General features: G+C 42.6%; 1 protein-coding gene and 1 long non-coding RNA gene across 2 annotated transcripts in view; one reads left to right on the top strand and one right to left on the bottom strand.

Moving 5' to 3' along the window:
• Positions 1-250: 250 nt before the first annotated feature.
• LOC118246695 (uncharacterized) lies at positions 251-15,458 on the bottom strand. Its single transcript, XR_004778202.2, has 3 exons — positions 10,373-15,458; positions 2,681-2,853; positions 251-1,884 (listed from the first exon to the last, which is right to left on the bottom strand). It is a non-coding gene; the product is annotated as an uncharacterized LOC118246695 (long non-coding RNA).
• CAPZA2 (capping actin protein of muscle Z-line subunit alpha 2) overlaps positions 9,789-15,651 on the top strand; it is a 29,994-nt gene continuing 24,131 nt past the window's right edge. Inside the window, exon 1 of the mRNA XM_035544058.2 lies at positions 9,789-9,904. Within this exon, the coding sequence (XP_035399951.1) occupies positions 9,800-9,904 (105 nt within the window). The 5' untranslated portion in view covers positions 9,789-9,799. The remainder of the gene's footprint in view (positions 9,905-15,651) is intronic.

The raw sequence follows: 15,651 nt of genomic DNA, 5'->3' as shown, positions 1-15,651 counted from the left end.
GGAGTCTTCTGGTTTTTAACTGACTGGGGTAACTGACAAGACACTGAGAAGAGTCGTTTACGTTAGCAGGCAGTGGTTCTACTCTAACAGTATCAGAGAGCAAACCGTTCTCGTGGTAGGTGCAGCTAGTTTACAAAATACATTTTTGTATCAAGTTCTTACATTAAATGTATTCTTTACCAGATGAGATGAAATCTATGTCTTTATTTGATGGTCTGCCTTTCCACAATGTATGTACTTTGACAGAAAGTGAGCAGATGCCTGGTGCTAGGAGCTATATAAAACATGAGAGATGGAAATTTTTTCTTTTTTCTTTTTTCCAAAATTTGTTTTCCTGCAAGACTGAATGTTACAGACTTTGACGAACCTCAGATCCCATTTATTGGGAAGTTCATACTGAAACAAAGAAAAGAAAGCTGATCTGAGCTGCTGGGATTTGTAACCTGACAGACCTTCTTTATTGGGATCTCTGTGCCTTTCGCGGGATCCTCATTGCAACCTACTGCAATCCCGGTTCACATCAGACCTATTTTCACTATCAGAAGAAATGCCTGATTTTTAAAGAGAATAGAAATAGGCCATTTACATTTCACAAGTCCACTCAGTCAGTAACATGCAATAGTGTGTGAAGTGTGGAAGAGCCAGTTGGGCAGCAGACACTCATCTGAAACTACTCTGAACTGGACTGCATGTTGGCTGCATTTTCTGCTAGCAGTTCATTCAGCCATTAGTCACCTGGAGAGATGAGGGTGTTACAGCCTTCTTCTGCTCACCCAGTGTCAGTGCAGGCCTCATCCTATTTACACACACACTGACTATCTAAAGCAGATTCTGGAACACAGCAAACACTAAAAGAACAAAAACATGAGTTTCAAAATATTAACACTGTTATATCCTGAGTCAGAAATATTCTTGTCCAACTAAGAAGTTACTAACCCTGAAACGAAAGGGTTATCTTTTCTAATAATGACTTTGTCTCTGCAATTGAGGGTGTCCTGTAAAGACACCCTTTGTCACCAATGGTTGAATAATGCCTCTTATTGGAAGCATAATGGCATCTCAAAAGGGGTGAATCAGAATCACAAGTTACTTCTGATATTGCAAACCCTGTTTTAAAAGCAGATGACTGAAGTTACATTCCCACATCAATATTTGGACATTGTCCTGATTTCCAGAAGTATTTACCATTCAGAACTTTTATTGAGGTCAGAAGCAAGTAAACTCAAGTACTAATTTCAGAAATCATTCAGGGACCAAACTACCAAAAATACAATTACATTTCTTTACTTAAAAATCCTATCACCTCTTTATACTGTTTCTTCTCATATGTGACATAAAATCAAAAATAAAGGCCCCATGCCATTGTGCAGCATGAAGTAACATTGCTTCTGAGACATTTTTCTCTAGATAGGCACAGAAATTCTCAGCCCTTCAGTCACATCTGCTTGTATGGTTTATCTTTACTGAGATTTTATCTTCATAAGAAATTCACTTCCATAGAGAGCAAAAGAAAAAGGAATTTGGACTCCTCCAGTGAATCTCAACTTCATTATACAAATCAGCACATTTGCCATTTCCTGTTGAAAAATAAAATGGCCAAACAATGTCCCCTTATAAATAAATCCAGCTAGAAAACTACACTTTCCTTTTTCAGAAGGGAATAATTAAAAATATAAACAGGAACCAGGCTCAGTGAGAGGAAAGGAAAAGAATTTGTGTGCTTTCTCATGGAGCTCTTCAAAAACTCTTGGCTGCTCTAGTCCTATAAGAAGTCAATGGCTGGGGAGAGCAATGGTCCAGCTCCGTTGCTTTCCTCACCTTTATTTGCTTTGTCCTAGCACCATTGCTGCTTTCTGCTGGTCCTCTCTTCTCTTCCCAGCCTTCCTGGTAAAGAGCAAAGGCAAACAAATGCTGTACACCAAAGAAGAGTTAGACTGATTCAGGTTTGAGAAGTGTCAGAGATATCTTTATGTGCACAATTACTTTAAAGGTCCTCTTCATCCATTATGGGATGCAGAAACCCTTATACTTTGATGATTCTCCCACCTCCTAATCCCGCCCCCCCCATCCTTGGCCTTTGCTAATCCTAATACTGATCTGCCTCTGTATTTTCCATGGCTGCTGATACAGTATTCCTGATGTCCGAGTAGGAGTTACACTAGAGACAGTACAGAAATACAGCTCCCTTGGTATAAAGTCCTCCATGGAAAAGTATGGGATTTACCTGCCAGAGTATGAGCTCCCCGAGGAGCACAAAGCAATGTTGAATTCAAGTGTCATCCATTAGCCTTGTAACTTCAGCTGTCCACTGTGTTTTTCCCTCAACCCATGTCCCCCTTCCTTGGTCCATCACCTTCCTGCCCTCTGATCTTTTAACACTGAAAGGGGATTTGGCTGTCATAACACAAGGATCTGATATTTAGACAGCTGGGTCTGAACTAGCCACTTCATTACAGCCAATAATCTTATCCTAAAACAGACATCTTAACTAGGTCAGATGAAACTCACCCTTGGAGTGCTTATTTCTCCCCGTTGATGTAATGGAAGCCCAGGGTCAACAGCTCAGACTCACATGTTTACAAGTTAAGCACTGAAAATACTCTCCAGATAATCCCATTTTAAAAGCTCTCATATTCACAGACTTTATATCTGGCCCCAGTTTTTCCTGGTCCATTCATACCCGTTCCAACCTCAGGAATTTCCCTGTTGCTTTTCCTTCACTCCCTTCTGCGCTCCATCCTCGCTGAATTGAGTTCATTGTGCTCCAGCTGTGCTCTCTCTTCTTCAGCTCGTTCATGGAGCCACTTCCATTCTCCCTGGAGTTTCTCCCCACCAGTTGCTGAGCAGGAAAACCTGCAAAATTGTTAATGGAATCATGCCCTACAACATCACAGAGGATTGCTTCTGGATATTCCCTACTACCATCTATTGCAACACAGGCCATTGGCTCTTTAACTCCTCACTGAACTGTAGAATATATCTTTTAGACAAACATTCAATCTCTACTTTAAAATTGGTAGTGCCAGGGCTGCTGTCCTGGTTAAATTTTCCCAATAAACAACTACTCTGACAACGAAAACCTGTGTTTATTTGTAGTCTGAATCTGCCCTGTTTTAACTTCTGGTCACGTAATACTCTCCTGTGCTAAGACATCCTTCTGATCTCATAAAACTCACAAATACCCACACTTTTTTTGCTGATAAACTAACCAGATTGAATTGCTCACATTTTCCAGTCCCTGATTATTCTTTGAACCTTTTGCATTTTGTCAATGTTCTTCTCAAAACCCTCTAACTGTACATGTAACTGTGCACATAACTGTATACAGCTAATTTATGTATCTTTGAAAAACAGGCTGTAAAACACACATGCTAACATTCTTCTTTCCAAAGCTCCGTCAAAGCACGTAGCTATGATATAATTTATTTAAAAACATTTAACACTGTAGCACAGACTGATGTTTAAGTTAGCAAGCTTTTCCACAGACACTGAAAACAATGCTAGAAAGAAAAAAAAAAGAAGAAAAAGAAAGAAAGAAAGAAAGAAAGAAAGAAAGAAAGAAAGAAAGCTGCTAATTTTTCCTGAAAACTTTGGTGCTGTAATTTTAACTGCTAAAATTGATTGGTACTGGCAGATCATCAAGCACCACTAACTTTAAGAATACTTTTAGAATGCCATTTCACTTCACTGTGGTTCCTTATATTGCATCGTAATTAAATAAATTAGCATTGAGAGAAGATATTCTATATTTTTTTATAAGCAGCCAATAATCTTCTGTGCTCAACAGTGCTCCGTTTCTACTCTTCAGCAGGAAATCAGGATTGTTGTCATCAGAGAATTTTGGACGTGCTTTTTGCAAGTCTGACACCTTTATCAAACAACACACTAGAGCAGTCAAAGGGCAGGTGAAGAATAAAAGTGGGCAAGTAGAGACAAGACTTTAAAAGCTAACATGGTAGCTTTTAACATACTAAAATAGCAAAGATAACAAACATGTTAGGAGAAACCTACAGACACATACCACATATGTGAAGATTACAGGCTTCAGAATCAGTAGAGCATGAAATATTTTGGCACATCTGAAAATCTGTACATAATTTGGATTATATAAATATTTCTCCTTCCGAAAGATAGCTTGGGACTGTCTAGAACCAAAAGTAGATATTTTAGCATGCAGCACTTCATCCTTATCATCTTTTTGTTGCCTTCAGCTCTTTGCAGATGCTGCTGCCACTATTGCCTGCTGAGTCTGCCTTCAAAGACCTGCAGCCTCCTTATCTCCACTGAAGCAGAAGCAGCAGCTAACAAAGACATAACTATATATCCTTCCTTTGGTTACCTTCCTTTTAAACGTTCAACATCTGCTCTTTTTCACCCTACCTTTGCGCATTCCTATTCCTGAATATAAATTCTGTATCACAGATACATAAGCCCACTCTGACTCAGTCTCTCTGCTTCTACACCCTTCAATTTATGGGATAACTAAGTCTTGTTGCAACCAGGGAAGAAAACTACTGACCTCTAAGCTAAGAAACAACATGGGTATCTAATTTCTAAAACATGGACACATGTCAAAAGAAAGGCAAATGCAAGACTGTGAATTTGAATTGCATAAGGCAAGATATACAGCTGACTATTCCTGGAGGGGCGGGGTGGAGAAAGAAGCCGAGAATGCTCCCAAGAATAGAAGCAGAATAGGAAGTCACAGAAGAAGCGTGGATGAGATCTGAATGCAATGGTAATATCAGCCCCTAAAACTGACCAAAAAAATCCACTCTAAAGATTATGTCTGTCATCCAAATAATTATGACATGCATAGTCATTAGCATAGAATATGATGCAAAATTAAATGAACCGTAGTATAAATATTATGGTTGTGAAACAGAGTGTTTTGACAATCTTGAAAACATCATAGAAAGAGGGAAGACCATGAACTTCCTGAGCAAAGAAACCAAAGGACAGTAAATTCTCGGGTATCAACAGAAGAGGGAGAGCCATAGAAGGCGAAGGGCTACTGAGCCATTCGCTACAATGCCTGTTGTGGCCTAAAAGGCTGTGTTGTCTAAGAAGGAAGCTCAGCCTAAAGTTTGCTCTAAAGTTGCTCTTGGTAACAGCTTTCTTCCTGTCATAGCTTTCTTCCCTTCACTGTTGTAAAGATTTAATATTTGCCTTTTCTAGACAAAACATTTTGCTTTTGCTATTAAGGTTCTGTAAGGTACAGAGTGAATTGGGAAGTCTGCAAACACCAAACACCCCTCAAAATACAGACAGAAACTGGCAGGCAGTTCCCAGGGCCCTGATATCTGATATGTATTTGGCAACTTCAGGGATCGGAGTAAGCCTCCCACCACCCCATGGGAATGTGAGGATTTATATCAAGAGGCATCAGGATGAAGGGAGCTGCTTCCCATGGAAGGGGGCAGGCAGCAGTGACACAGCCCTCCACCCCGCCCTGGTCCCGCTCCTGGCAGCACCAGGGAGCAGGCCTCGGAGCGAGGCCGAGTCCACCTTGACCAGGAAACATTCTCCAGATTAAACAGGTAGGCACTGAGCACACTTCTTCAGGATATTGCTCTAGCACAGAAACTGTCTCAAGCCATTTTGATGGCCTGACAGAGACCCCGCAGGAAGGATTGCCGTGCTCTTCCTACCAGTTCCAAGCAAGGGCCGGGGGCCCTACAGAGTCAGCACCAAATGAAATGACAGAAGCAGTACAGCAAATTAGCAAGGTACTTGATTGGTAGCTCTGTCATATCTGATTAGATGAAGTAGAACTCAACACCTGCTTTTAATTTTCTATTATTTTATTTTAGATTAATTTGTCTTTCTCTTTTGCATTAGTGAAATACACTGCTCATTAGACAGAGCTGGTAGCCCACAGTGAGCTTCATGTAGTGGACCAAACATTTCCTAAAACATGGGGTAGCTAGTTAGCACTAGGATGTTTTACTGGTCCGTATGTAACTGTGCAAATTAACCCTTGATCAATGTGTAGAGACACTGGCACAGCAGAAAGCTAATGTTCATGAACTTCATAGCATAAGAAGAGCTACTGGTGGAATTGGCTTTGCTGAATTTCAAACAGTAGGTAAAGATATATGACTTCAGATAAGATGCAGATAAATTGCAAACTAACGCAGGTATCACTGCTTTATACTGCAGTCACTTATTTAGGAGACATTTCCTAAACCACTTCTTAATCTTGGCATCCTTAAGCCTACCATCCTGACATTTGTTCTGCATCTTCAGATTTATTTTTAGTTCTCCTTTAAATTCCCTCTGAAATGTCCATATTCTTCCTGAAAAGACACACAACCATTCCAAAACACTGAGTCATAAGGCAAGAGCAGTACTTATTTCCACTTTATTCTGATTATTCATTTCCCATTAAGTCCTAAGGTCACAGTAAAACACCTGCTAGGGTTGTATGCAGAAGGCTCCCACTAATATCTATGATGACTACATAGTCCTTCTCTGAATCATTCATCTCATCATGGCAAATTTCAGCAATTTCAATAAAAACCTTGTGTAAACATGGTAAAACCAGCAGCTAGATATAGCATCTAATGAGAAAATTGTTCATGTTTATCTGCCAAGATCTACTTTCTCTTTTTACATTTTAAATAAAGCAATTTCCTTGGCAATATCCAAGGAGTTGGCAAATCCCAAGGTTTGTTAAAAATCAACACAGACTTTCTCAGCTGGTTACTCTTAAGACTCCTGGGTGGAAATTACAAATTCCAGTTGCGTGAAGCTGAATGTTGTGCAATGCTTTCCCCTGCTACAGACCATTAACTTTAGTTATTGACTCCAAATAACACACATGAGATTCTCCCAAACAAAACTACCTTGAGATATACCTTTCCTGCTCTACACTTCACTGCTTTGCCACTAGCAATGGCCTAATCAAATACAAGGTTTGTTTGTCCTCTATTTTGTTCCTGACATGAATAAAATGTTGTCCATTATCTTTGTTGTCGATGGCTACAGGTATTTTTAAATCTCTCTTCCAATTTCCCAAATCAGCCAAGTTGTCCAACTTGTACATTCATCATATTGACTTTTTCATTTTTATTCTTTGTTTATATACTGATTTTCAGTGGCATTGTAATTTTCCAGTACCATTTGACCTGCAACAACTTCTTGTCCAGTATCACCTTCTTTCATTTCTATGCAACACTCCTGTTAGGACATCTAGAATGATAGCCTTATCAAATTCTACACATATTGGGAATATTTTGCTATACCACATATGGCAGCATAAATCGTTGGGTATGGCTTCTCATGCAAGAACGACAGACGTGGATGAACCTTAGAGAGTAACAAGATCCTTTGGCTAGAAGCTGACTACATTCATACCACTAATCGTGATCGACTTATATTTATCTTGACATCTGTGAATTTTCCAGTCAATGATCAGCTTTTACTTGTCCATCATAACTTGGGTGAAATACACTGTGGTTGACATTAGGAAACGACATTTTAAAGATTTTATCGAAGAGTTATCACTGGATGCATAATCCTTCCACCGTACCTCCTTCATTTTGAAGTAATGTTAGAAGCTTTACTCTTCCCGTACATTAGGAATAGACCTTTAAGAAGTTCACCTTATTCTCTTAACAAGATTGAGTGGTCCATGGTAGATCATTTTTCATTTAATGAGTAACAACTTTATATTATAAATAATCATCTTATTCTTCCAAAACTCCAACTTTGTAACAGCTAATGCTCACTCTGGCATAACATACTCACCCTTTTACCTTTTCAGTTCTGAGGAACAAGGTCTAACCATCAATTCCAACATCCTAGTCACAAGACTAACTGACTAACGTAGCAGTAGTAATCATGTCATTTTTCTCAAGCTCCAAATTGTCTTACTTATTTTGGTTTTCTACCATAACTACACAGTAAACTGGAAGATGTACCCCTTACAAATAATGTAATGCTTGGATTTATCTCGTAGTGCTTCAGGATTGTCATTTTTTAGAATGTGGTATGAGGACATTCACGTTATTACTTCAAGTGCTCTTGCTGTCAGGGCAGGAAATTACCCTGATACATCACCCAGGAAATTGGCATCCCTATTAATAAGATGGAGCCTATAGACACCCAAATTTTATTCAGTCTTTATCTCAGTGTTCCACAAAACCCAAACACCGTACTTGGCTAAAATCATCACTTTTCTAGTTTTAATTGAGGAACAGAAAGGATATCTCAACAAGATCATCTGACTCTCCTTGGCCTTTGGTTTCCTTTTTCAGCCTCTACAGCTTTTCAGGTTCTACAAAATGGAGTCTGCCACTTCTTCCCTGTTGCTAGAATGGATTGTGCATTGTTAAAGCATCTTCTCCTGCTGTTTTTCCCAGTCTGACTTTGCTCCTGGAAGAAAACAAATCCTCCTACTTGCTACCTGACCCTTGAATAACAATTTGGCAATCTCTGTTAGAAGGAAATCACTGAGGAGGACTACATTCTGAGCTGCGTCTAACAGGAGGTGTGGAAGCATTCCCACTGGCACCAGTGCACATAATCTTGTTCTTTCACCATTCTCCTAGGCATCTGTTCTTGTTCGCTGTCAGATGAAGACAGAATTTCACTGGCTCAACCATTCGGAGCTTGGTAATGTTATCTTTCCTCTGTTACAGTTTTCCTCTCAACTTCTACCATGTCTTCTTCCAAGTAGTTCCTAAAAGCAGCTATCTAAAATGCCCCTCCGTGTGCCTGCAATTCTATGCAGCTGGAAGACTCAGGTTTTCTTACGCTTAAGAAATTCCCATCTAATTATTTTCCTGTTCCCTTTGGTTGACTGCATACCTTTTCTACATAGTCTTCTGCAGTACCAAACCTTTCACACCATCCATTTTGTCTTCGCTAGTGGCATTAAACTGAACTTTCTGAGGTCTCTTCCATCAAATTTCATGGCTTTCCAAAAAAATTATTCTGAAAATTCTGCCCCCACCTGAATTTGTAGCTCCGCCGCCCCCAGCTGCAACACACACCAGCCTGCAGCGGGCATGTCACCCAGGGGATCATAGAATCATTAAGGTTGGAAAAGACCTCCAAGGACATCTGGTCCAGCTGTCCCCCTGCTGAAGCCCATTCCATTGTTGCTTCAGCCCATCCCAATTCGCAGTGCCCTTTTTTCACAGAATCACAGTATGGCTGAGGTTGAAAGGGACCTGCGGAGATCATCTAGTCCAACCCCCCTGCTGAGCAGGACCACCTAGAGCACATTGCTCAGGATGGCATCCGGGTGTGTTTTGAGTATCTCCAGAGGAGACTCCACAGCCTCTCTGGGCAACCTGTTCCAGTGCTCTGTCACCTCACAGTAAAGTGGCCCCTCACATTCAGCCAGAACCTCCTGTGCTTCAGTTTGTGCCCGTTGGCTCTCACTGGGCACAACTGTAAGGAGACCGGCTCCATCCTGTTGACACCCTCCCCTCAGATACTTGTAAACACTGATGAGGTCTCCCCTCGGTTTCCTCTTTCCCAGGCTAACCAGCCCCGGCTCCCTCAGCCCATCCTCCTACGACAGACAGGTGCTCCCCTCCCCTCATCACCCCCGCAGCCCCGATGACTCATTTTTAAATGACTCCTCCGCCCAAGACAAGACGTGAGCCGGCCACTTGCACCCCACAGCCCGCCTCAGCCCGACCACCCCCTCCCCGCAGCCAAACAGCGGCTCCCGAACCCCCGGGGGCAAAGAGGCAGCGGGCGCGGCCCACCCCCCGCCCCCCCGTGGAGGCGGCGGCACCACCACAGCCCCGCCGCCCTCCCTCAGCGCCCCCGCCCCGCCGCCATGAGCCCGCCCCCGCCGCGCGCATGCGCAGGCAGCGTGGGGGCGCTGCGGGAGGCGGACGGGAAGATGGCGGACCTGGAGGAGCAGCTCTCCGATGAGGAGAAGGTACGGGCGGGCGGGGTGCCGCGCCCTGACGGGGCGCCCTCTCGCCCCCACACCCCTCGAGCCGAGCTGTCTCGGCTCGAAGGGGCCGCCGGCGTTTGCAGGGGCCGCCGGCTGGGTGTTTTCCCCGCGGCCCTCCCCCCTTCCCTTCCCCCTGTCGGTGCCTGGGTAGCGGGAAGCGAGAGGGCGAGACGGGGCGAGGCGCTGCCGGCCCCTTCCCCCGGCCCCAGGTCCCCTTCCCGGGGCCGGCCGCCGGCTCTGCCCGCCGCACGGAGGGGCCCTGCGCCTCCCCCCGGCTCCGGGAGGCGTGGGAGGAGGAGGAAGGGTGTGGGGAGGAGGAGGAGGAGGAAGGGTGCGGGGAGGAGGAAGGCTCCCTCGCTTCCTACAGCCGCCGGCGGGTCCGAGGTCAAGGAGCGGAGCGGCTGTGTCACGGAGGCGTGTGCGGTCCGTGTGTGCACGGTGGAGACTTACGGAGGGTCGAAAGTGATTTTTACGGCAAGCCTCTCAAGGAGCAGGGTGTCTTGGAGACCTCAGTTATCGGCGCTCCTTGGCTTCCTCTCCTGGAGGCAGCTTCGTGGCAGCTGCCTGCTTCACAGCTGGGGTGTGGTGGCTTGCGTGCGCTGCCCCTGTCTTCGTATAACACACAGTTTTATTCGTTTCTGATCAAAAAATGTGTGCTTTCCTGGCAGCAGAAGCTCTGAGATGACTGAAAGGTTGTGGACACCAAAAAATGATGTTTCAAGCTTCTCTGAACTTAGAGGGATGTCCAAAATGTCTTAAGTGGTTATGAAAAGGCAGATTTTTTGCATGTTTGGGATTAACAGGGCCACGTTTCAGAACTAGAGAGCCGCTGATAGGCCAAAAGATGCATAACATGAGGGTCCCTCCATTTCTTTCCAGCCAGAGGCTTTAGTCCTCTACATGGTTCACATTCACATACATGATGGTCCATGGTTCTTTGTATCCTTTCTAGAACATGCAAGTAACCTAATCCCGTATGTTGCTGTTAGGGAATATGCTTAAAAACACTCCAACTACAAGTTATTTTGGCATCACAGAATGACTCATGCAGGGCCACCCAGAGCAGGTTGCCCAGGGCCACGTCCAGGTGGCTTTTGGAGATCACCAAGGAGGATTCCATGACCTCTCTGGGTACCCTGTGCCAGTGCTCAGTCACCTGCACAGCTAATAAAAAAATAAAAATAAAAAAAGTGTTTCCTGGTGTTCAGAGGGAACCTCCTGTGTTCTGGTTTGTGCCCATTGCCTCTTGTCCTGACAAATAATGTAAATTATGGTGACGCTTTCATCTTGCCTCTCCGTGAGCTGAGAAGCACTGCCTGTGCTTAATACTGTACCTGCATGACTGATGGAGTTAAGTCCTGAACTTTCTTCTGTCTGTTAATTGCAGTTTTTCTTTCCTCTCAGAATGGGTGCAGACCTTCTAGAGATTCCTCTTGCCTTGGTATAAACAAACAGAATCAGTGCTTTGCCATAGTAAATTTAAATTGATTCTTTTATCCACTTCAGTCTCATATAAAATTGATTGTCCTATATGATTGGAATTTTCCAAGCCTGGCAAGAGATTTTATTGGCTAATGAAACAAAGATGGCTAATGCTGCAAGCTCATGGAAAAGCAAGCAAATATCCCTGGAGACCTTATGATACCTCAAGATTTTACTTTTCCACAAAAGAGGTACGTGGATTAGCTTTCTTGAGTGTGAACCTCTCAGGTGGTATATCAAGGTGTGATGTATTTATCCATTCTGAAACGAGCATTCTCTGTATTGGGCAGCTCCCACCCAGTGCTTGGAAAGACTGGGGTCCCCAAAACGGCATGGGCTTGTTTAAGGGTTTTATTACATCATTTAAGTTATGTCGGATAGCCTTTTAACAATGTGCTTGAAAGCATAGATACATTTCAGTTATGCTATCATTTTACAATAAAAATGTTTACTGCTTAAAAGCTATAATCGTTTTCTGATGGTATTAAACTAAGAGTGTGCACTCTAAGTGGATTAAGTAGAAGACTTCCTCGGTTTAGACTAAAGCATTTTTTGGTTAAATTACTGTGATTTTAAGTGGACAGATTTGCCCTCGATTGAGTCACTAAATGAATACTCTATAAGGAATGAAATTTGAAAGTGCAAATTCTTAATGCATATGGAGATCTTGAATTGAATTTCTTCAGTTTGGTTAATTTCTGGTCTCTCAATTGTCACTTGATATGAATAATAAAACAATTTTTTGAAGTTAACATTTATGAAATTAGTTAAATTTTATCTGAGACATTGAGCAGCACTGAGCTAAAGGGATCCTCCTGCTGGATAGCGTTTGGAAAACACACCCTTCTCAGCCATCCAGCTGGGACTGTGATTACAAATACAGGAGGACAGGTAGACAAACATTAATGTTCACAGGGAATAAATCATATTGCCTCTCCATATATCTTTCTTCCGTGATAAGAAATGGAGAGCTTCAAAGGCTGGTATAGATGGTGGTGGTGCAATCGGGTTGTAGGTAACTTTGACAGATACATAGCTACAACACTGGTCAGAACTACTGAAATTCGAGGAGGGAAGAAGGTGAACAAATATAGACTCTTCTGTACTGGTCTCCTAATAGTGCTATAAAAGCAAAATAAGAGATAAGTGATCTGGTGATACCACGGGTTCGGAAACTCAGTTCCTGTCCTGCTTTGTGCGTAGTCAGGAATTCCAGTGCTGCGAAGGCAGTAAGTAATTCCTGTGGCAGCAGCACCAACTTGCTGGTGTCACCTAGCAGCCAGTTCAACACGGCTGTAACATAACTCAGGTTTAAAACTTGCTGTGCTTGGTGTAAGGGAGAATACAGAAAGGGCACGAATTGGGATAGTGGAATAAACTGGCAGTAGTGCGTGGTTCAGGTAAAGGAGCTCTAAAAGCAGGGAAAGAGAAGAGCCACTTTCCAGAAAGAATGTTATTTCAGCATGCGAGATTGTGCAACTGGTTTCGATCACAGCTCTGTTCCTTAGGTTCTCATTTTAGCACAAGATTTTGAAACCTTGCATATCTTTCAAAGTGATGATACCGTGTGGGTGATTTGTAAAAAGCGCTAAAAAATAAATACGTCTGAGAGCTAGCTGTAGTTGATGCGGTGTGTAAGACTGTGCAAAGCCCAAGGTGTGAAGCTGGGCTCTTGCCAGCGAAGGTTACTGCACCTGGGATTTTCCAGCCCTAAAGAGAGCTGTGGTGAGACACGGGGTTTTATGGCCGTCCTGTTGGCTTTGGTTGCTGAAAGTTAGGAAGCTTTCAGACAAGTGGAAAAACAAAAGTTTGTTTGTGTTTCAGTCTATAAATAAAAATTAGATGTGAGAGGTGGAAATCCTGAACTCTTAAGTGAGGTAGCAATTGGAAATCATCACTTCCCTTCCCTTCCTATCCATACTGCATCCTCTCTTAATAAGTCTTGAATGCAAAACCTATTTATTTATTCAGCATATTTGAACGAGTTTGGCTAAAAGTTTAATAACCATTCTTTGCAGTTTAATTGTGTTCCAATTTCTGTACAAATTGCTTTTCTGCCTGTGGCGATGTCAAACTAATAAGCATATATAAAAATGTTTCTTCATGACTGTATTAGTGTGCGTATAAAAGCTACAATTTATCTCCATGAATGTAAGCAATGATTAATGGAAGATACTGCTTTTCCTGTAAAAGATGCATTTAGTAATGTAAATACTCATTAACAAATAGCAGCACATGAAAAACAAGACTGTTAAAATCGTAATGAAATCTAGTACTCTATAGTCAGTGCCTCTCGGTGACTCGCCAGGACGTGTTTACTGTAGGTGCTTTATCTTTTTTTCCTTTTGCAGTGTGAATCCTGTTCACTACAAAGCACAGGAGTTAAATAGCTGTGTTGGTGCGGAGATAGAAAACAGGGGTGTGTGCAGTGAGGAAAGGAGAGTATTGGTAGGAAATTTTCGCACATCAGGGTTTTAGTGCAAAAATTGCTCATGTTCCTTAAAATGCTAAGCATAACTATGTGCGTTGTCAAACGTGATACCAGAAGGGAGCCACACCTCTTTCAACACGCCTATGTCTCTGTGTTTCTGCTTGGTTAGGAAGGCTTACGGAGTAAGGTGGAGTTTTAACAGAAAGCCAGCTCACTGTGAGCAGAACAAAATCTCTCTTCTGACACGGAAATAGGGTCCCGTTTGTGAAAAATGAGCTGGCTTGGCTGCCTCACGCTTCCTGGTGCGTTGGGTAACTTTGCAGTTTCTTAAACTAGCTGTGAAAACCTACCGAGCTAACTACACCAGCAAAACTCTGCAGCGTAGTTTTGTCGCATCGGTTAAGGAAAACTTTGTTTACTCAGTGCTTTGAGGTGAGAAGTCTTTGCCTGTAAAATGCATCGTCGTGTGTGTGGCTTAGTCCTCAAAAGTTAATACGTTGGCAGCAGAGCTCACTGTGCAAAAACAAACCCACCAGTGAGGGAGGTTCTGCTTCAGATGCACCTTTTTTCCAAAACCACATCAGAAGCATCACTGGTACTTTTAAAAATAAAAGAATTATTAGTTCTTACGTGTATTAAATCAGTATGTGCTCTGAATCATTCATTTCAAAAGGACATTAATATTAGGAGCAGAATGTTTTGGAGTAGATGCAGGATTTTAAAAGTCTTTCCTGGGTATAGTCACGCAGTAATCTATAAGTTTGAGACAATTCTTTAATAGGAATGAAGAAGCTGGGGGTGCTTCACAGACTGCCATGTAATTCTGAATACGGCAGTTCCCCAAAGATCAAGATTTCTCTGTACATAGCTAAGATATCATAACGTGTTGACGTGAGTTTGGAAATAGTTTTTAAAAATGCATCGATACGTTGAAGGACAGAACTGGAACTTTAATCACTTTGTCTGTGGTGAAACTATGAAAACGTTCAACGTGGTCTGAAAAATTGATTACATACTGTATGTATAACTGCAAATAATTTATTCGTAGAGTCATACGGGCTGGAAGAAACTTCTGGGGGTAACCCAAATGCTGCATCGTCAAAGCAGGGCTAACTTAGACCAGGTTGCTCAGGGACTTGCCCTTTGAGTTTGGGACATCTCTGAGGATGGAGACTGCGCAGTCTGGGTAACCTCTTCCAGTGTTTGTCTGCACTCGTGGTCAAAAACTTTTCCTCATATTTAATGGGAATTTCTCTTGCTGCAGTTTGTGCCCGATGCATCTTGTTTTTTCACTGCGCATCTCCACAGAGAGTCGTGATGCAAAACAAAGCTGTCTGCATTTTGGACAAGTTGAAAGTCTGAAGGTTGACGATGCATACAAATTAAACCTGTAGTTCTGTATATGAGTGATTTCTAAAACTGCAGTTTATATTTTCTTTTGTCATGAGCAGTTTGGAGAAGTTAGATACTCCCTGAGTAGTACGGCTTTCACCACGTCGGGGCCTGTTTCGAATGCAGCGGCACCCAAGCGCCCCCAGAAGCCCGGCCCTTGCTGTCTTTGTGCTCACAGAACTCTTGCAGAAGTTTGCTACCCAGGAAACCTCACAGCTTAAGTAGGTAGATAAGATTAAAAAAAAAAAATTGAACAAAAACTAAAGAAGAGTTATAGATCAAATTATTGGCCACTAGCAATATTTGAGATGGGAGAGAATGATTTGCCGTACAGCAGGTAAGGTTCTTTGCCCAACAGCAGTGGTCAACCTACAGTTCTGCCGTGAAATGCCACCTTTGGTTGACTTTGATTTTGGCAATCAAG

Source organism: Cygnus atratus, chromosome 1 (assembly GCF_013377495.2).
Source record: "Cygnus atratus isolate AKBS03 ecotype Queensland, Australia chromosome 1, CAtr_DNAZoo_HiC_assembly, whole genome shotgun sequence".
Classification (NCBI taxonomy): Eukaryota; Metazoa; Chordata; class Aves; order Anseriformes; family Anatidae; genus Cygnus; species Cygnus atratus.
This window is presented reverse-complemented; position numbering and strand designations above follow the sequence as displayed.